Source organism: Carcharodon carcharias, chromosome 16, assembly GCF_017639515.1.
Source record: "Carcharodon carcharias isolate sCarCar2 chromosome 16, sCarCar2.pri, whole genome shotgun sequence".
NCBI lineage: Eukaryota > Metazoa > Chordata > Chondrichthyes > Lamniformes > Lamnidae > Carcharodon > Carcharodon carcharias.
Window position 1 is genome coordinate 49,734,518 of NC_054482.1, and position 21,613 is coordinate 49,756,130.

Sequence of the window (21,613 nt, forward strand, 5' to 3'; positions counted from 1 at the left end):
TGACTTCCAAGAAACAAAAATAAGTAATGTAACACAGCGTGTGCTCTTACTTGAAGAATAAGCTACTGTGATCATAGTTGCCAATTAGCAGCTGAGAGATTTCCTTTTTGAAGACTGCAATTAATGCGGATTAGGAGTGAAAAATTGTGCATTTTGTTATGCAACAACAGTCCGGATACACAGATAATGAAAAGAGACACAGTAACATACCATATTCTGATTATCAGGTATTTTGTTTTTACCTAAATCTGCAGAGGAAGAAGTATTAATGCCCAGTCACCCTGCACCATAGATAACAACAAATTGACTACTAATACTGTGTGATTTAGGGTTAGACAGTTACAGTGTTAGGACTCGGGTTAGAAATCACAATTAACACCACATAATTTAGGTTTATGCTTCATGGTTAGGGATCAACAATGGAGTTAGAGTTAGAAAGCACTACTGACAAAGCAGCGTTACTAGATACATCCATAACTTCTAAAAAATAGATACAGGCAAACACAGTATAGTGTTTTCTATTGTGTATATGTCTTCAATTTCAATCATTGTAAGTCAAAGTAAATTGGCGTAGCTCTGATTTTGGGTTTGTGTTAAGTGTCCATCATTGTGACTTCAATTGCCAAGTCTCTAAACTCTGAAATTCCCTCTGGGAAACTCACCACATCGCTATGTCCCTCTCTCTCTCTCCTCCTTTAAGACACTTTTTGAGACTTACCTCATTGTCCAAACTTTTCATCATATGTCCTAATATCTCATTTGGCTCAGTGTCAAATGTTCCTACGAAGTGCCTTGGGACCTTTCAATACATTGAAGGGAATATATAAATCTGTGTTTCTGTTGTTAGGAGGAGAAGCCAATGTAGTCAGCATTAGCCACCTTTGCTTATCTGGCAACATAAATTAGATGTGAAATAACTAATCCAAGGTAATGACGTGCAGAAACAGCATTATTTTTCTGTTAATCTTTAAGAGTTTGTTTCAAACTATTGTGTTTGGAAGGCAACTTTTTTCTCTTTATTGGTGTGTTGGGAGATTTACGAAACAATGAAATTGTTTGATTAGCTTACAGTTTATTGCGTAATTTGAACTGTCCCTGTTAGATTACGGGACCATAATTCCTCCTGGTATTTTTTTGAAATAAAATTGTTGTTTTTTTCTTTAACTTAGTTCTCAGTATTCTGGTTTGCTGACAGCTGCTGGCAATATAGAGAGATATCAGTGTCAAAGAAAAAAACAAAAAACTGTGGATGCAGGAAATCCAAAACAAAAACAGAATTACCTGGAAAAACTCAGCAGGTCTGGCAGCATCGGCGGAGAAGAGTTGACGTTTCGAGTCCTCATGACCCTTCCACAGAACTGAGCGAATATAAGTAGACGGGTGAAATATAAGCTGGTTTAAGGTGGCGAGGGCGGGGGGGGGGGAGGTGGTGTGACAGAAGTTAGGGGTGGGGGTGTGTGGCTGTAGGGACAAGCAAGCAGTGATAGGAGCAGATAATCAAAAGATGTCACAGACAAAAGAACACAGAGGTGTTGAAGGTAGTGATATTATCTAAACTAATGTGCTAATTAAGAATGGATGGTACGGCACTCAAGGTAAAGCTCTAGTGGGGGTGGGGTGGAAAGACTAGCGGGGCATAAAAGACTTAAAAATAATGGAAATAGGTGGGAAAAGAGAAATCTATATAAATTATTGGAAAAAACAAAAGGAAGGGGGAAGAAACAGAAAGGGGGTGGGGATGGAGGAGGGAGTACAAGATCGAAAGTTGTTGAATTCAATATTCAGTCTGGAAGGCTGTAAAGTGCTTAGTCGGAAGATGAGGTGCTGTTCCTCCAGTTTACGTTTGGCTTCATTGGAACAATGCAGCAAGCCAAGGAAAGACATGTGGGCAAGAAAGCAGGGTAGAGTGTTAAAATGGCAAGTGACGGGGAGTTTTGGGTCATTCTTGCGGCAGACCGCAGGTGTTCTGCAAAGCAGTCGCCCAGTTTACGTTTGGTCTCTCTAATGTAGAGGAGACCGCATTGGGAGCAACGAATGCAGTAGACTAAGTTGGGGGAAATGCAAGTGAAATGCTGCTTCACTTGAAAGGAATGTTTGGGCCCTTGGACGGTGAGGAGAGAGGAAGTGAAGGGGCAGGTGTTGCATCTTCTGCGTGGGCTTGGGGAGGTGCCATAGGTGGGAGCTGAGGAGTAGGGGGTGATGGAGGAGTGGCCCAGGGTGTCCCCGAGGGAACAATCCCTACGGAATGCCGCCAGGGGACGGGGCAGGTGGTGTTTGGTGGGGGTGGGGGGGGAAGAAGGGAAGATGTGTTTGGTGGTGGCATCATGCTGGAGTTGGCAGAAATGGCGGAGGATGATCCTTTGAATGCGGAGGCTGGTGGGGTGATAAGTGAGGACAAGGGGGACCCTTTCATGTTTCTGGGAGGGAGGTGAAGGCATGAGGGCGGATGTGCGGGAAATGGGCCGGACACAGTTGAGGGCCCTGTCAACGACTGTGGGTGGAAAACCTCTGTTAAGGAAGAAGGAGGACATGTCAGAGGAACTGTTTTTGAAGGTAGCATCATCAGAACAGATGCCACGGAGGCGGAGGAATTGAGAGAAAAGAATGGATTCTTTACAGGAAACGGGGTGTGAGGAGCTGTGGGAGTCGGTAGGCTTGTAATGGATATTGGTGGACAGTCTATCACCAGAGATTGAGCCAGAGAGGCCAAGGAAGGGAAGGGAAGTGTCAGAGATGGACCACGTGAAAATGATGGAGGGGTGGAGATTGGAAGCAAAATTATTAAATTTTTCCAAGTCCCGACGAGAGCATGAAGCAGCACTGAAGTAATCATCGATGTACCGGAGAAAGAGTTGTGGAAGGGGGCCGAAGTAGGACTGGAACAAGGAATGTTCCACATACCCCATAAAGAGAGAGGCATAGCTGGGGCCCATGCAGGTACCCATAGCCACACCTTTTATTTGGAGGAAGTGAGAGGAGTTAAAGGAGAAATTGTTCAGTGTGAGAACAAGTTTAGCCAGACAGAGGAGAGTAGTGGTGGATGGGGATTGTTCGGGCCTCTGTGCGAGGAAGAAGCTAAGGACCCTCAGACCATCCTGGTGGGGGATGGAGGTGTAGAGGGATTGGACGTTCATGGTGAAGAGGAAGCGGTTGGGGCCAGGGAACTGGAAATTGTTGATGTGATGCAAGGTGTCAGAGGAATCACGGATGTAGATGGGAAGGGACTGGACAAGGGGAGAGAGAAGGGAGTCAAGATAACGAGAAATGAGTTCCGTGGGGCTGGAGCAGGCTGACACGATCGGTCTACCAGGACAGTTCTGTTTGTGGATTTTGGGTAGGAGGTAGAAGTGGGCCGTCCGAGGTTGGGCGACTATCAGGTTGGAAGCTGTGGGAGGAAGATCTCCAGAGGAGATGAGGTCAGTGACAGTCCTGGAAACAATGGCTTGATGTTCAGTGGTGGGGTCATGGTCCAGGGAGAGGTAGGAGGAAGTGTCTGCGAGTTGACATTAGTCCGGCGTGACATTTGTCGTCTCAATTTCTCTGCTCCTCTTACCCATTCTAATCTGTCTCTCTCTGAACTTACTGCACTCCATTCTCTCAGGTCCAACCACAACATTGTCATCAAACCTGCTGACAAGGCTGGTGCTGTTGTTGTCTGGCATACTTACCTCTACCTCTGGAGATCTTCCTCCCACAGCTTCCAACCCGATAGTCGCCCAACCTCGGACGGCCCACTTCTACCTCCTACCCAAAATCCACAAACAGAACTGTCCCGGTAGACCGATCGTGTCAGCCTGCTCCTGCCCCACGGAACTCATTTCTCGTTATCTTGACTCCCTTCTCTCTCCCCTTGTCCAGTCCCTTCCCATCTACATCCGTGATTCCTCTGACTCCTTGCGTCACATCAACAATTTCCAGTTCCCTGGCCCCAACCACTTCCTCTTCACCATGGACGTCCAATCCCTCTACACCTCCATCCTCCACCAGGATGGTCTGAGGGCCCTTAGCTTCTTCCTCGAACAGAGGCCCGAACAATCCCCATCCACCACTACTCTCCTCTGTCTGGCTAAACTTGTTCTCACACTGAACAATTTCTCCTTTAACTCCTCTCACTTCCTCCAAATAAAAGGTGTGGCTATGGGTAACCGCATGGGCCCCAGCTATGCCTGACTCTTTATAGGGTATGTGGAACATTCCTTGTTCCAGTCCTACTTCGGCTCCCTTCCACAACTCTTTCTCCGGTACATCAATGATTATTTCGGTGCTGCTTCATGCTCTCGTCGGGACTTGGAAAAATTTATTAATTTTGCTTCCAATCTCCACTCCTCCATCATTTTCACATGGTCCATCTCTGACACTTCCCTTCCCTTCCTTGGCCTCTCTGGCTCAATCTCTGGTGATAGACTGTCCACCAATATCCATTACAAGCCTCCCGACTCCCACAGCTACCTCGACTACAGCTCCTCACACCCCGTTTCCTGTAAGGACTCCATTCCATTCTCTCAGTTCCTTTGCCTCCGTGGCATCTGTTCCAATGATGCTACCTTAAAAAACAGTTCCTCTGACATGTCCTCCTTCTTCCTTAACTGAAGTTTTCCACCCACGGTCGTTGTCAGGGCCCTCGACCGTGTCCGGCCCATTTCCCGCGCATCCGCCCTCACGCCTTCTCCTCCCTCCCAGAACCATCATAGGATCCCCCTTGTCCTCACTTATCACCCCACCAGCCTCCGCATTCAAAGGATCATCCTCCGCCATTTCCGCCAACTCCAGCATGATGCCACCACCAAACACATCTTCCCTTCACCCCCCCCCCCCCCGCCACCGGCCCGGCAGCATTCCGTAGGGATCGTTCCCTCCGGGACACCCTGGTCCACTCCTCCATCACCCCCTACTCCTCAACCCCCACCTATGGCACCTCCCCATGCCCACGCAAAAGATGCAACACCTGCCCCTTCACTTCCTCTCTCCTCACCGTCCAAGGGCCCAAACATTCCTTTCAAGTGAAGCAGTTCCCCCAACTTAGTCTACTGCATTCGTTGCTCCCAATGTGGTCTCCTCTACATTGGAGAGACCAAACGTAAACTGGGCGACCGCTTTGCAGAACACCTGCGGTCTGTCCGCAAGAATGACTCAAAGCTCCCTGTCGCTTGCCATTTTAACACTCCACCCTGCTCCCTTGCCCACATGACTGTCCTTGGCTTGCTGCATTGTTCCAGTAAAGCCAAACGCAAACTGGAGGAACAGCCCCTCATCTTCCGACTAGGCACTTTACAGCCTTCCAGACTGAATATTGAATTCAACAACTTTAGATCTTGAACTCCCTCCTCCATCCCCACCCACTTTCCGTTTCTTCCCCCCTTCCTTTTGTTTTTTTCCAATAATTTATATAGATTTCTCTTTTCCCACCTATATCCATTATTTTTAAATCTTTTGTGCCCCGCTAGTCTTTCCACCCCACCCCCACTAGAGCTGTACCTCGAGTGCCCTACCATCCATTCTTAATTAGCACATTTGTTTAGATAATATCACTACCTTCAACTCCTCTGTGCTCTTTTGTTCTTTTGTCTGTGACATCTTTTGATTATCTGCTCCTATCACTGCTTGCTTGTCCCTACAACCACACCACCACCCCAAATTCTCTCCGCCCCCCCCACCTTAAACCAGCTTATATTTCACCCCTCTCCTCATGTTCACTCAGTTCTGTGGAAGGGTCATGAGGACTCGAAACGTCAACTCTTTTCTTCTACGCCGAAGCTGCCAGACCCGCTGAGTTTTTTCGAGATATCAGTGTCATTGCATTTTATGCTATTTACATTGTAGGATTAAAGGAAAAGTATAGCTGATTTAATGCCACACAATGCTTTTTTATATAAAGAGAGATAGATTCTTTTACACTTACCGGTATTTACTCAAGTCACCCTTTGTTATCCTGTTGTACGCTTTAGAGCTGCTGGTTGCAGCTACTTTGGAACAGATATTCTATTTAGAACTCCCTTCCTGTGACAACATAAAGTTTGACTCCAGTGACATCATGAATGAAGAAAAGCTGCCCATAATTCAATATCCCCTAAAGGAGTTAAACTTCATAATATTAAAGGAGTGTAATTCCACAAAAAAATCTATTTTGAGAAACTCTAGCAGCAGCTTTAAAGCATACAAGATAACAACATAAGGGTTTACAATCTCCTTTCCTAACATCTATGATTCTAGGGCAAATGTAGACCGCACTTTCTTCTTAACAATTATTTCAACAATATTTTGAGTTTATTGAGGATTTATCTGCAGTTACTAACCTGAACATTATTTAAAACAATAACTACAATAGAAGTCATAGATATAAGGAGGAAAAGAATAAATGCATATCAGACACCAGAAGAAAATGTACAGAAATAATATGCCAGGCAGGATGTTAGAGCTATAACCTTCAGGGAAGTTCAAAGCACATCTAAATCCTAGTCTGGGTCTGCTGGAAATTTAGAGAGTTGAGCTTTCCTCAAGTTTGACTTTTACATTTTTGTGACTATTACAGGGAAGGTTCACAATGTGAGTTATCCCAGCACAGAAACTTTCAAATAGATCCCCCATAAGCTACATAGAATTGACAAATGTTAACTAAACTGAGAAGAATATGGATTGCAGACACTTATGTTTATAGAAATGCTGAGATATCTACCTTCGTATATCTCCTTTCGAATGGTTTACAGTGCTTCATATACTGAACATAAGAGACTCCAGAAGTTCCTCAAAATACACATTCTGTTTTGGTAGGAATGGAAATTCTAGGAAGAAATACGAAGATTGGAAAAGCAGATTGCAAGTTGAATATATACCAATTCTCCAGAGAAAGAAGTAGCAAGGGAAGAACCCTGGATTTAAATTCTTCAAATGGGTAGTCATACCAGAAAACTTTGAGCAACCAGGCCTTTTCATTAAATTATAAACAAGAGGAATTTCACCTCCAAAATATTTTGGTAAGTGAAGTTTAGCAGAGTCTTCTTGATAATATTTTCATTGATTTTCACACATTATAGTCGTAAGACACAGAGCAGGCAATCAGCAAACATTTTTGGAATGGGGAAATATTGAGGAGATTTTGTAGTAAAGGTAAATTGATAAGATAAATTGAACAGTAATGTTAAAGTATTATGATATTGAGCATACAATAAAGTATAATTATTGCAAATGCAAACAGTGAATTTGTACAAAAAGGATCACGTGTTGCAAGGGCAATTTTTGGTCAGCTCACACTCAAATTGAGAATTCGCCTATCATTCCTGGGAACACAAATTTTCAACTTTAAATATGGGAAACATCTGCATCTGCTGGTATCCCAATATGTAAATCAGCCTTTAGCAAAGATTTTAAAAACTTAGATGGAACGTTGCATACATTTAAGGAGAAGGTTTTCAAAGCACTGTACAACATTTTAATGAAAAGGTCTTAATAGGCATCACAACTTTGGACTGGCCTGGAAATTAATGCCAAGTTACCCATACACTGGAAAACATGGTACCAGATGGTACCTTTTTGTGATCAGTCCAGTAAAAGAACTCAAAAGTACAGTCAACATGCAGAAAATTCAAAGACTGAAATCCATGAAGATAATCTATTTGACTCCTGCTACCAGAAGCTTCCCTTTCACTACCTTTATAAATAAAAAATTCAATTAAAACAGATAAACCTAATTAGTTCCTTTCAGTCACTTGACATCTCAAAGTGCTTCTTATTTATGTCCTTATGATAAGAAAGGATTACATAAGGACATTAATGAGAGAGAATCTGGCCTCAGAAGATCACATAGTAGAATCAGTATGGGTGGAAATTAGGAATAGCAAGAGTCAGAAAACAATGGTGGTAGTAGTTTCTAGGCCCCTTATCAGTAGTTATACCATTGGGCAGAGCATGAAGCAAGAAATTATTGGAACTTGTAACATTGGAAATGTATTACCTGTGGGGGACTTTAATCTTTTTATAGACTGGGACAATCAAATTGGCAAGAGTGGTCTGGAAGGTGAGTTTGTAGAATGTTTTTGTGATATTTTCTTAGACTAGTACTTTGTGGAACCGGTTAGGGATAAAATTATCTTATATTCAGTATTACGTAATGAAGCAGGGTTATAGTAAAAGGTCCATTGGGAAATAGCGATCATAAAACAATCGCATTCCAGGTTAAGTTTGAAAGTGACATACTCCAATCACCAACTAGAATCTTAAACAAAACATAGGTATGAGGGGAGAACTGGCTATGGTTAATTGGGTAAATAGACTGAAAGGTATGAAGGTTAACGAACATTTAAAGACACAATTCAATCAAAAATGCATTCCATTGAAAAAACAAAAACTCAGCAAGAAAAACCCATCCATGGCTCACTCAGGAAGTTAAGGATAGTACAGGTCAAGTGTCCTTTATCCATAAATTTGAAATCTAAAAACTGCATTTTTTTTTAATCTCATCGACCTTCAGCACAGAAGTCTATTTGTTTGTCTGCACTATTTACCTTGCCATTTTTTCTTCAGTTTACCTTCTCCTATAAGCAGGATTGCAGATGGCACCACCAGTGGGAACTTATCACAGGTACTCTTTATTTGTTGTGCAGTGTTACATCTTACTTTTCTGCCTTTTTATTTACTTTAGACTATAGTTAGCCTAGGTCTATACGCGGTATCCGAAAGCTGAAATTATCTGAAATCCGAAACACAATCAGCCCCGAGGGTTTCGGATAGTGGATACTTGACCTGTATTAGATTAAAAGGAGATGCTTACAATGTTCAAAAAACAGTGGCAAATCTGTGGATTCGGAGAGTTTTAGAAAGCAGAAGTGGGCCATCAAAAGTTTGAGAAAAAGGGAATAAATAGAATATGGATAAACTAGTCACAAAAATAAAAAGAGATTGTAAGAGTTTTTAAAAGTATTAAAAGAGAGTAGCTAAAATAAATGTTCCTTTAGAAGCAGAGATAAAAGAAATTATCATGGGGAATCTGGAAATGGCAGAAACACTGAACAAATATTTTGTCTGTATACACATAGGTTTCATACATAGACAAGAAAGTAGGCAGTAACCTAGGGGCTAAAAAGTGAGGAAATTAAGGAAATTGATATCAGCAAAAAAAAAATTTTGGTGAAACTTAAGGGACTAAAATCTGACAAATCCCGGGACCTGATGGCCTACAATCTTGGCGTCTAAAAGAGATAGCTGCAGAGATATTACATATGCTGGATATGATTTTCCAAAATTCCTTAGATTTGAGAACTATCCCATTAGATTGGAAGTTGGCAAATGTTACACAGCTTTTCAAGAAGAGAAAAAAACAATAAACTACAAATCAGTTAGCCTAACATCAGTTGTTGCGAACATGCTGCAATCTATTATTAAGGAAGTCTTAATACTGCACTTAGGAATGCTTGGTATGATTAGAACAAGTCAACATGGTTTTACTAAAGGGAAATCCTGTTTGATTAATGTTTCAGAGTTTTCTGAGGATATAACTAGTAGGGTAGGTAAAGCAGAACCAGTAGATGTAGTATACCTGGATTTCTAAAGTGCATTTGATAAGCTGCCACACAAAAGGCTAATAGGCAAGATAAGGTCTCGTGGAGTTGGGGGTAATATTTTAGCATGGATAGAAAATTGGCTAACAGATAGAAATTAAAGAGTAGGCATAAACGGCGCTTTTTCAAGTTGACAGGCAGTGAAAAGTGGAGTGCCACAAGGATCAGTGCTCAGCTATTTACAATCTAAATTGATGACTTAGATGAAGAAACAGAGAGAATGTATTTAAGTTTTCTGATCATACCAAGCTAGGTGGAAAGGTAAGCTGTGGGGAGAACACAGAGAGGCTGCAAAGAGAAATAGATAGGTTAATTGAGTGGGTAACAAGATGACAGAAGGTTTATAAAGTAGGAAAGTATTTTTTAAATGATGTGAAACTTGTACCCATTGATGTTCAAAGAGACTTGGGTGTGCTCATATCAGGAACACAGAAAGTTAGCATACAGGTGCAGCAAGCATTAGGAAGTCAAATGCCATGTTGGCTTTTATTGCAAGAGGATTGGAGTACAAGAATAAAACATCAGTTGTACATGGTTATGGTTAGACCACATCTGGAGTGGTGTGTGCAGTTTTGGTCTCCACATTTAAGAAAGGGTATACTTGCATTGGAGGCAATACAGGAAAGGTTCACTAAATTGGTCCCTTGGATGAGAGTTGTCTTATATTGAGGGTTTAAGTAAATTGGGCTTATATTCTCTGGACTTTAGAAAAATTAGATGCAATCTCATTGAAACCTACAAAATTCAAAAGAGGCTTGATAGAATTGACGCTAAGAGGTTGTTTCCGATGGGCGGGGAATCTAAAACAAGGTAGCACAGTCTCAGGATAAGGGGCCAATCATTTAGAACCGAGATGAGGAGAAATTATGTCAATCAAAGAGTTGTGAACGTTTGGAATTCTCTATCTCAGAGGGTTGTGGGTGTCCCATCGCTAAATGTATTTAAGGCTGGAATAGACAGATCTTTGGTCTCTCAGGGAATTAAGGGGTGTGAAGAGCAGATGGGAAAATGGAGTTGAAGCCCAAGATCAGCTATGATCATATTGAATGGTGGAGCCGGGCCAGGGCCAAGTGATCTACTTCGGCTCCTATTTCTTGTGTTGCTTTGAAGCGAATGAAATACTTCTGAACTGGAGATGTTGTTCCCACAAATAGTAATGCAATGACGACCAGATGATCTGATTTGGGATGTTGATTGGAGGATAAATATTGGCCAGGACACCAGGGATAACTTCTCTGCTTTTCTTTAAAATAGCACCTAAGGATCTTTTACATTCACATAGCAGGGCAGACTTGGCTTAACATTTCACCTGAAAGATGTCATTTCCAGCATTGGAGCATCAGCCTTCAGGAAATAATGGGTTAAAATAGGGTCAACCATGGATAATGGCCACAGTAGCAGCAACTGCAAGATCACAATCTGATCCAGTATTTTCACTAATAAAGTTTAAAAACTGAGCCATTTTTGTCCATTGCGGGGGGGAGGGAGGAGAAATGGGCAACAATCATCTTATGAGGTCACAAGGAAATGTGATCTCACAGTGAAGACGTCATCTCAGGATATGTCACCAAACAAACAGCTTCCAAACAATAATAGGTCAGCAAAGTAACAACAGGAAAAATAATCAAATAATAATAAAGTAGCAGGTGCCTGAATGAGAATGCCTCCCATCTTACTGTTGGATGATGTTGTCTCGGATTTCCAGCCGTGTAAAACAATAGTTTATGTTGAATGTGAGGAACAGTCGGTAGATTTAATAAGTTAGAGACACGATACTCTCGGCTCTCTCTCTGGCTCCATCTTTCAGTAAGTTTAGTGAAACGCGGCCCCCTGTACCACTGCTTCTGCAGATATCAGTATTTAATGTACCTTTTCTTACCTCGCTCGCTTTTTCTCTCTCTCTCACTTTTTCTCCAGTAGCGACCCTTTTTTTTAGCAGATTTCGCCGCTCCGGCTCTCGGCCAATCAGCGCAGGTTGGCCCACACTGATGACGTGTCGCCCCTAACCGCCGGGATCGCGACGCACGCGCTCGAGGGCGGGAAACTTGCGGTTAACGGCTGGGCGCGCGCTGCGCGTTCAAGTGAAAACAGCGCCCCCTGCAGGCCGGCGGCCGTACAGCGAACAGTGCAACTGGGCAGCGTCATGATTCCAGGTTCCGGAGTCTATTTTAGCTACGCGAATGGATTGAAACATTGATTTAACATACTTCTTAAAAAAATGTATTTGTGTATTTTTATTGCCAATTTGAATGCAAGGTCTAGAGGCTTGAGCACATAATTCCTACTGCTTTTAAGGTGAGATGTTAAACTCAGGTAACATCTACCCTCTCAATCTCAAGTGGACCTGAAAGATCCCATGGCACTTTCCGAATAAGCAGCTATCTTGGTGTCTGGGGAAACATGTATTACTCAACCAACACTTCCAAAAGTAAATTAATTCATGATTTCATTTCATTGCTTTTTGCAGGATCTCACCATGCACAAATTGGTGTTGTATTTCCCTAAGTTACAGCAATGACTGTACGTAAGTACTTAATTGTGAACCACTTTAGGATGTAGGGAAGACGTGAAAGTTGCTACATTTAACCAAAATTTATCCCTCAATGAACATCACAGACAAATTAACTGTTAATTACTGCTTCAAAAAAAGTACCAGACTGTAAAAAGTGTTTTGGACAAAGACACTATAGTCATCCACAAACTGTAGATCATGTATGTCTACGGTGGTCAATTTAGTTTTGACATGGAGTTGACGAGGTTAAAGAGTTTTCCATTTAGGTGGTATTTAACACTCATATCAGAGAGCAGTTGATCTTTAAAAAGCCACTGGCAAGTAGATTGCAAATAGTATGGGGGCTATCACACAGCCTTGCTTGGTCCAGATATTGAAGGCATCTGTTTCAAGATTTCCTCCTCAAGACAGTTGTAGTCGTATCATCGTGCAGAAGCTGCAGGATTGTGATGAAGGTTTCTTGGACATTCAAGTCTTTGGAGCACAATCCACAGAGCATTGCAATTTATTGAGTCAGATGCTTCGGTCAGGTTGATGAATACAATGAAGAGTTCCTGGTGTTGTTCTTGACATTTCTTTTGGATTTGCCCAGTAACAAAGGCAATGTCAGAGGTTCCCCTAGAAGGTCTAGAACCACAGTCTCTCTGGGGTGATTTCCTCAGCCACAGGAAGTAGACAGTTCAGGAGAATGCATGTCAAGATTTTCCCTGCCATGGACAAAGAGGGAAATACCTTGATCTGATGGGTAGTTCCTTCAACAGTACTGCAATGAGATTTATTAATCTGCATTATGTGCTCAAGGGTCTGTAATGGGATTTGAACCCACAACCTTCTGACGCGGATGTGAGTTCTATCACTGAGCAAGGCTGATGGTCTAAACATTTATGATTGAGCGGTTTCCCTAACAAAATGCAGTCCAGGACAAGATACAAAGGAAATGGCTGATCTGACAATTGATAAATCAGCTGAGACACTTGGGGTAATAGCCTAATGGGATTTATCTCTATATGGTCATTTTAACCTTAGAATTTCACAGCACAGAATTCTATCTCTGGACAATAAAACCCAAGTACTTTAAAGGTCAAATAACTGATAGTCTTTTACTCGATCAGCTTAAGCCATATCGAATAAAAATGTGTGGATTACAGTAGTACTCTGTACTGAATTAATTCCTCAGCAGAAATGGCAGTAGCGTGTTTTAGAGTTGAATTCAGCAGCTCTGAATTAGGGAAGAGAACTCAATGAGGTTGCTCACTCCTGATCATTAGCCAGTGACCCCTGCTGGAAAGCAGATGTTGGATGGCGACATTTCTGCCCTGCCTGTGACGCCTTCTGAGGTGGAATTGCCTGCCAACACTTCCACCTATTCTGCCTTTTTGAAGATTGTTGCATAATCCTTTGATAACTATATTTTCTTGTATGCAGGTGGTGGACATTATAGAAACTTAAAGAGGAACATCAAAACTTTTTTTTTGGTGGGAGGCAATGTGTATGTCGGTGATGTGTAAGTAAAAGCTTATAGAAGTATGCAAAGATCAACTCCAGTTTTATTCTTCATCTCTGGGCTATCTGTGATATACCCTTTGTTGAATTAGGTTTCCATGTAACTGCAATTATTGCAGGCATATGGGTGCTTTCTGCCTCATTTTATCATGTCACTGTACTTTCCAGTGCTTAAGTTAGTCCTTTTTCCCTGAAAATGGTCACCTTTTTCAGGTTTGCCTTGGCTTTCCTACCTTACAAATTTAGGAACCACTTGCGCAGACCTCCTTGCAAACTCTTTAGTTTAGAATTATACAACACAGCGGAGGCATTGGTGTTGAAGGGATTTTGTCACAGATTTGTGCTTTTTTCATATCTCATTCTTTTTCTTCTGTGGGGGCTTCTTGCTTGGTGGACTGTACTCTTACAATGCAGTTGGTTAAACTTTAAAGCTCCTCCTGAACACATACTTTGTGGAATTCAACTATTCACATACAGGTGGTGCAGTCCACATCTCCCTGGTGTCCATGGTTTGAGGTCAGATTTTGTTTTCTCTAGCATCCCATTTGAGTTCTGCTTCCACCAAACACATTTGAAATATTCCCAGCGGATCTCAAAATAATTATAAATTTCTTGATAGATTATGTGTACACTTTACACATGGGGTGAATACCTGATAGGTGATCCAAGAAGTATGCATCAGCGTATATTCACTGGCACCAATCTACAGGATAAAATTGCAAGATACAGTTCATGTTTCTTGCACATGTATTTAAAAGTGGGGCATGTTAGTTGTATCAGTTAAAATTGGAAAGGTCTGGATCACATATTCCTTTCGGAGAAGTAATTTTGTCACAATGTGGCCGTTTTCGACAATGAGAAATAGGAAAGAGTTTGAATTGGCAACATTTAGGTGAGGAATCCTCCATCATTAGAAAGAAATAAGTAGTTCGACAAGTCATTTGTCTGATGATAATCTCAAAGTAAAGCCTGCCTAACATAATTCATCCCAGCCCAACACTGGTCCTTTCGCTGTATAAATTTTAAAAATGGTGTGCTTAGAATCTAGCAGCTGTTATATAAGTCAATAAAAAGATTGCTGAAATGTGCATATATAGCTTGAGACGAACTTGTCTTGAGTGTCTCTTCCACAAAGAAGCATCTAGCTCCCACTCAGCACCACCTCTGGGGAGTTTGAAATAGAACTATTTCCTATAATTCCACGGCACAAAGTAACACTGACATCCTTTGGGAGAGAAAGGAAAAGATTGCTTTATTTACATGCAAAAATATCAGGGAAAAAACCAACTGGTCCTTCAAGTCTATCCCAGACTGTTATGGTGCAATTCAGCATATTGATCCCTACCTAGAAGCCATGTAATTTCCTGTGAATGACAATAGAACAAGCATCTTACTTGGCCTGTCATCAGAGACTGCGCATTAGAAGCCTTTCCAGTCAACTAGGTAAAAGGGACTCCTTTTTAAATCTGTAATTATTAATTTATTGACTTCTCCTGTAGAGTGTTTTAACGCCATTTCTGTTTTTATCTAATCTCTAAATGATATTTTCCAGCAAATCTTCAGTCAGAAACCAGATGAAATAATTGTTTAAATAAATATAGAACTGTAAAAGGACAGTAACATTTTGGTTGTTTAAGTTCTCATTTATTAATTCAATAGGTTCATATAATGCAAAACAAATACAATGCTAATGTAAGGTGGAACATGTGTCAAATCTATTTAAAATTTACATTTGTTCATAGATCACATTAATGGCAATAGAAATAGAAACAAGTTTAAAGCACAAACAGAACAAAAGTAGTGCGTCAACCTGCAAGTAATACAATTCAAGTTATTCAGAGCTAAAATATGTATCTTTGCAATTATGTAACCATTTCTATAAATGGCAGAATAAACCCAGCCTGGAATACTATATTCAATACAGTAAATATCTTTAAAGATAGATAAACATGAAACCCTATAATTTAAATAGCAGACTCATTAGCTTTTAGTGTTCACTTATTTAAGACTACTGTTTGTAAATCAGACCATCTACTTCAGTTACATTCTTCAGACTCATTTAGCTATCCAAAAGGATGGACAGAAATTGTAGTATACATGAGAATAAAATACAACTAATATTTTCAATTATGTCAGAGCATTGGTCATTACATAAATACTCAAAATAAAAACAGCCCAAAACTGTACAGGTCACAAGTTAGTTATCACAACATGCAATACTGGCAAGAATCCACAAAACATTACAGATTCAATTATATACAAGGAGTATTACAAAAGCAGTAATAAATATTTCTTGCTGAGCTTATCTGCTTCCAAATGGATAGAGGTAAGGGTCATCTGGACGGTAACCATAGGCAGTGACTGGGCGCCCGGGAAAGTTAACTGCCTGACCAAACCCATCAATTGCCATACTGAAATCAGGAAAAAAGTGAAAAAAATTAATACGTCAAAGGATAGGGTATAAGATTTCAGGTTCAGCACTAGATTTTTCAGATATTTTGCAAGTAACTATACAAAACTTTCATTTTTTAATTTAGCTCAGAAAATGATTCAGATTTGATAAAGCATGCTAAACAAAAACAGACTTGTAATAGTAGCCTATAATATTTTTGCATGTCATCACTTCAGATCTAATGAATTTCTTCAAAAAAATGACTTAATTTGACAGAATGTGACAGTCAATTTGCACAAAGCAAGATTCCACAAAGCAATGGCCATTTTTTTTTACTCTTTCACAAGCCAGCATTTATTGTCTATCCCTAATTGCCCTTGCCTTCCTGAACCGCTGCAGTTCATGTGATATAGGTACTCCCATAGTGCCATCATGGAGGGAATTCAAGGATTTGTAGGACCCAAAGACAGTGAAGGAATGGCGATATATTTCCAAGTAAGGATGGTGTGCGACTTGGAAGGGAACTTGCAGATGGTGGTGTTCCCATGTATCTGCTGTCCTTGTCCTTGTAGATGGTAGAGGTCATGGGTTTGGAAGGGCTGTCCAAGGAGCCTTGGTGAGTTGCTGCAGTGCATCTTATGGATGGTACAAACTGCTGCCACTGTGCATCGCTGATGGAAGGAGTGAATATTTGAGGTGATGGATGGGATGCCAACTGAATGGGCTACTTTAGCCCGGATAGTGTCGAGCTTCTTGAGTGTTATTGGAGCAGCACTTATCCATTTTTAATGGTGTCGAATCAAAACATATTGACCAAGATACCAGATGAACTTCCTGCTTTTCTTTGACTATTATCATTTAACGTGAACCACTGAAACATACGTACATGTGAAACAGGAGCAGAAGTAGGCCGTAGGTGGAACTTAAGTTTAACATCTTATTCAAAGGACAGCCTCTATGACAATGCACCACCATTCAGAAAGTAAACTCATTCTAGGTATACCTGGGTGAGACTAATAACTATTCCAAGCTGACGGTTAGCAGATTAACCACATTTGAGACTTCAAGTCTGTCACTCAAATTACTGGCTATGTAGACATGTGTCTTTGTACAGGTCCTATAAACAATTTCATCATCAATGAATCAACCTTACAGTTAAGCTGTGGTGGCTTGATCATTTTAAATAATTAACGCCTTTATGTCTCAAAAATTAATCTATGTTTAAAGCATCTAGTGTAAGTTATGCAGACTAGACAGTTAAAGGTAGTGAACATACTACAGGAAATGTTATGTGCTTTGTTAATTAGCCTCATTCCAGTATATACACTACATATCAGTATAATGTTTACAGTAAAAGGTCCCTTTTTCAAGTCCTGCATTTGAAGAAAAATCTTACAAATGAGCTCACTTGACCTGTGCACACTTTCATGCTGTTAATCACTAAATGCCTGCTGCTTCCCAGTTTTACTATAGTATTCTTCTCAGGACTTCAGCTCCAACCCAGAACAGCTTGATTAAAGTTTCCTTCTTTGAAGCTTATCAAAAAAGGCCATAAATTAACAATTTTGGACACCTGTTTATTTCAAACAAATCCATAGTTAAATAAAAAGACCATTGCTGGAAATTAAAAGTGAGGAAGTGACATGTGTAAAACTGTAAACATTACATTGGTAATGCAAGCTGTAGAGAACAACCGGTTTGAGCCACATCCAACTTGAAAGCCTTTCTGCAAGCCAGCTATTTTCACGTGCATTTAGAAGGCTGAGTAGTATATTTAATTTAACATTTTTTATTCATTTATGTGGTGTGGGCATTACTGGCTAGGCCAGCATTTATTGCCCATCCCTAACTGCCCTTGAGAAGATGGTGATGAGCTGCCTTCTTGAACCGCTGCTGTCCATGTTGTGTAAGTACACCCACAGTGCTGTTAGGGAGTTCCAGGATTTTGACACAGCAGCAGTGAAGGAACGGCAATATATTTCCAAGTCAGGATTGAGAGTGGCTTGGACGGGAACTTCCAGGTCTGGTGTTTCCATGTGACTGCTGCCCTTGTCCTTCTAGATGGTAGCAATCGTGGGTTTGGAAAGCTAAGAAGCTTTGGTGAGTTCCTGCAGTGCATCTTGTAGATAGCACACACTGCAGCTACTGTTTGTTGGTGGTGGAGGGAATTAACGTTTGTGGATGTCAAGCAGGCTGCTTTGTTTTCAATGGTATCAAACTTCGAGTGTTATTGGAGCTACACTCATCCAGGCAAGTGGAGAGTATTTCATCACACTCCTGATTTGTGCCTTGTAGATGGGGAGTCAGGAGGTGAATTACTTGCTGCAGGATTCCTAGCCTCTGAACTGCTCTTGTAGCCACAGTATTTATATGGCTAATTCAGTTCAGTTTCAATAACTCAGAATGTTGATAGTGGGGATTTCAGCAATGTTAATGCCATTGAATCTCATGGGGCAATGGTTAAAATCTCACTTGTTGGAGATGGTCATTGCATGGCACTTGTGTGGCAAGAATGGTACTTGCCACTTGTCAGTCCAATTTGGATATTGACAGGTCTTGCTACATTTGGACGTGAACTGCTTCAGTATCTGAGGATACGCAAACGGTGCTGAACATTGTGCAATCATCAGCAAACAACCCCCCCTTATGACCTATGATGGGAGGAAGGTCATTGATGAAGCAGCTGAAGATAGTTGGGCCTAAGACATTACCCTGAGGAACTCCTGCAGCGATGTCCTGGAATTGAGACAATTGACCTCCAAAAATCACAACCATCTTTCTTTGTGTTAGGTAACCAGTGGACAGTTTTCCCCCCAATTCACATTGACTCCAATTTTGCTCGGGCTTTGATGCCACACTGCCTGGATGTCAAGGGTAGTAATTCACACCTCACCTCTGGAGTTCAGCTCTTTTGCCCATGTTTGAACCAAGGCTGTAATGAGGTCAGAAGCTGAGTTATCCTGGTATATCCAAGACTGAGCGTCAGTGAGCAGCTTATTGCTAAACAAATGCCACTTGATAGTGCGGTCATGAACCCTTCCATCACTTTGCTGATGATGAGGGTAGACTGATGGGGTGGTAATCGGTTGGGTTGGATTTGTCTTGCTTTTTGTGTATAGGACATACCTGGGCAATTTTCTACATTGCCGGGTAGATGCCAGTGTTGTAGCTGTACTGGAACAGCTTTGCTAGGGGTTGGCAAGTTCTGGGGCACAGGTTTTCAGTACTATTGCCTGAATATTGTCAGGGCCCATACCTTTGCAGTAGCCTGTGCCTTCAGCCATTTCTTGATATCATGTGGACTGAATTGAATTAGCTTAAGACCGGCATTTGAGATGCTGGGGACCTCCTGAGAAGGCCAAAATAGATCAATCACTCAGCACTTCGGCTGAAGATTATTGCAAATGCTTCAGCTTTATCTTTTGCACAGATGTACTGGGCTCCCCCATCACTGAGATGGGGATATTTGTGGAGCCTCCTCTTCCAGTGAGTTGTTTAATTGTCCACTACCATTCATGAGTGGACGTGGCAGGACTGCAGAGCTTAAATCTGATTCCTTGGTTATGGAATCACTTAGCTCTGTCTATCGCTTGCTGCTTATGCTGTTTAGTACACAATTTGTCCTGTGTTGTAGCTTCACCAAGTTGACACCTCATTTTTAGGTGCTGCTCCTGGCATGCCCTCCTGCACTCTTCTTCGAACCACGGCTGATCGTCTGGCTTTGATAGTCATGGTAGAATGGGGGGGATATGCTAGGCCATGAGGTTACAGATTCTGGTTGAATACAGTTCTGCTGCTGCTGATGGCCCACAGCGCCTCATCGAGTTACTAGATCTGTTCGAAATCTATCCCATTTTGCACGATGGCAGTGCCACACAACACAACGGAGGGTATCCTCAATTCGAAGACAGGACTTTGTCTCCACAAGGACTGTGAAGTAGTCACTCCTACCGATACTGTTATGGACAGATTCATCTGCCGCAGGCAAGTTGAGGATAAGGTCAGGCATGTTTTTCCCTCACCACCTGCCACAGACTCAGTCTAGCAGCTATGTCCTTTAGGACTTGGCCAGCTCAGTGTGTCGTGGTGCTACCGAGCCACTTTTGGTGATGGACTTTGAAGTAATGGACATTGAAGTCCCCCACCCAGAGTCCATTCTGTGCCCTTGTCGCCCTCAGTGCTTCCTCCAAGTGGTGTTCAACATGGAGCACCACTGATTCATCAGCTGAGGCGTGGGGCAGTATGTGGTAATCAGCAGAGGTTTCCTTGCCCATGTTTGACCTGATGCCCTGAGGTCCAGAGTTTATGTTGAGGACTCCCAGGGCAACTGCCTCCAGACTGTATACCACTCTGCCGCCACTTCTGTTGGGTCTGTCCTGCCGGTGGGACAGGACATACCCAGGGGCGGTGATGGTAATGTCTGGGATATTACCTGTAAGGTATGATTCCATAAGTATGACTATGTCAGGCTGTCGCTTGATTAGTCTGAGAGACAGCTCTCGCAATTTTGGCACAAGTCCCCAGATTGTAGTGAGGAGGACTTCGCTGGGTTGACAGGGCTGACATTGCTGTTGTTTCCAGTGCTTTGCTCAATGCCAGGTGGTTCATCCTGTTTCTTTCCTTATTGACTTTCTAGGAGTTTGATACAACTGAGCAGCTTGCTCGGACATTTAAGTCAATCACATTGCAAACATTTACAAGAATGAATATTAATTTTGAATTCTGAATTGTAAGAATTTTGAGAATCTAAGTACAATTTGAATAAATAAAGTACATTACACTCTGATTAGACTGTAGGAGATTGGTCTAAAAACAATTGACGTTCATCTTAATTACAATCACGTTAGGTTTTATTCTAGTATTTCATGATCTGATTTAAGGGCCTATATTTTACAGGAATATTCCATAAAAGTTAAAATAAATATAAAAATAATTATCCTGTACACTGAATTCAATACTTGACTCAAACAAAATCTTGTATGCAGAAATGCAAATTGTAACATTAGATTTCCTCCCTCTCTACTGACCTTTAAAAGCTAGTATGCCAGAAATAAAAGTCAGGTGAGATGCATAATTCGAAACAATTGAATAGAAAATTCTCTACTTTGATCTATCAGTGGAAACAATGGGTTTTTTTTTGCACTCCAAAAAAATGCAGCACGGAGGGATCTGGGTGTTCTTGTGCATGAAACACAAAAAGTTAGCATGCAGGTGCAGCGAGTATTAAGAAAGCAAATGAACTTTTGGCCTGTATTGCTGGGGGTTAGAGTTTAAAAATAAGAAAGTCTTGTTACAACTGTATAGGGTGTTGGTGAGGCTGCACCTGGAGTATTGCATACAGTTTTGGTTCTCGTATTTAAGAAAGGATATAGTGGCATTGGAGGCAGTTCAAAAGAGATTCACTAGGCAGATTCCTGGGATGAAGGGGTTGACTTATCAAGAACAGCTAAACAGGTTAGGCTTCTAATCATTAGAGTTTAAAAGAATGAAGGGTGATCTTATTGAAACATACAAGATTCTGAGGGAGCTTGACAGGGTAGATGTTGAGAAGATGTTTCCATTAGTGGAGGAATCTCAAACTAGGGGACATAGCTACAGAATGAGGGGCTACTCATTTTAAACTGAAATGCGAAGGAATTTCTTCTCTCAGAGGGT

General features: G+C 41.5%; 2 protein-coding genes across 25 annotated transcripts in view; both read right to left on the reverse strand.

Moving 5' to 3' along the window:
* Positions 1-11,544, reverse strand: part of odr4 (odr-4 GPCR localization factor homolog) — a 97,134-nt gene extending 85,590 nt beyond the window's left edge. For 5 of the 22 annotated variants that reach the window (XM_041208802.1, XM_041208813.1, XM_041208815.1 and 2 more), the window contains exons 1-3: positions 11,421-11,530; positions 6,674-6,779; positions 5,900-5,997 (exon numbers count right to left, since the gene is read on the reverse strand). The gene's annotated coding sequence lies outside the window, so the exon portion shown is untranslated. Of the gene's footprint in view, positions 1-718; positions 800-5,899; positions 6,068-6,673; positions 6,780-11,420 lie in introns of all 22 variants that reach the window. The other 17 variants (XM_041208807.1, XM_041208801.1, XM_041208806.1 and 14 more) reach the window with 15 other exon arrangements.
* A 3,649-nt stretch (positions 11,545-15,193) lies between these two features.
* kifap3a (kinesin-associated protein 3a) overlaps positions 15,194-21,613 on the reverse strand; it is a 230,844-nt gene continuing 224,424 nt past the window's right edge. For all 3 annotated transcript variants that reach the window (XM_041208146.1, XM_041208144.1, XM_041208145.1), the window contains one exon: positions 15,194-15,977. In XM_041208146.1, the coding sequence (XP_041064080.1) occupies positions 15,835-15,977 (143 nt within the window). In that variant the 3' untranslated portion in view covers positions 15,194-15,834. The remainder of the gene's footprint in view (positions 15,978-21,613) is intronic.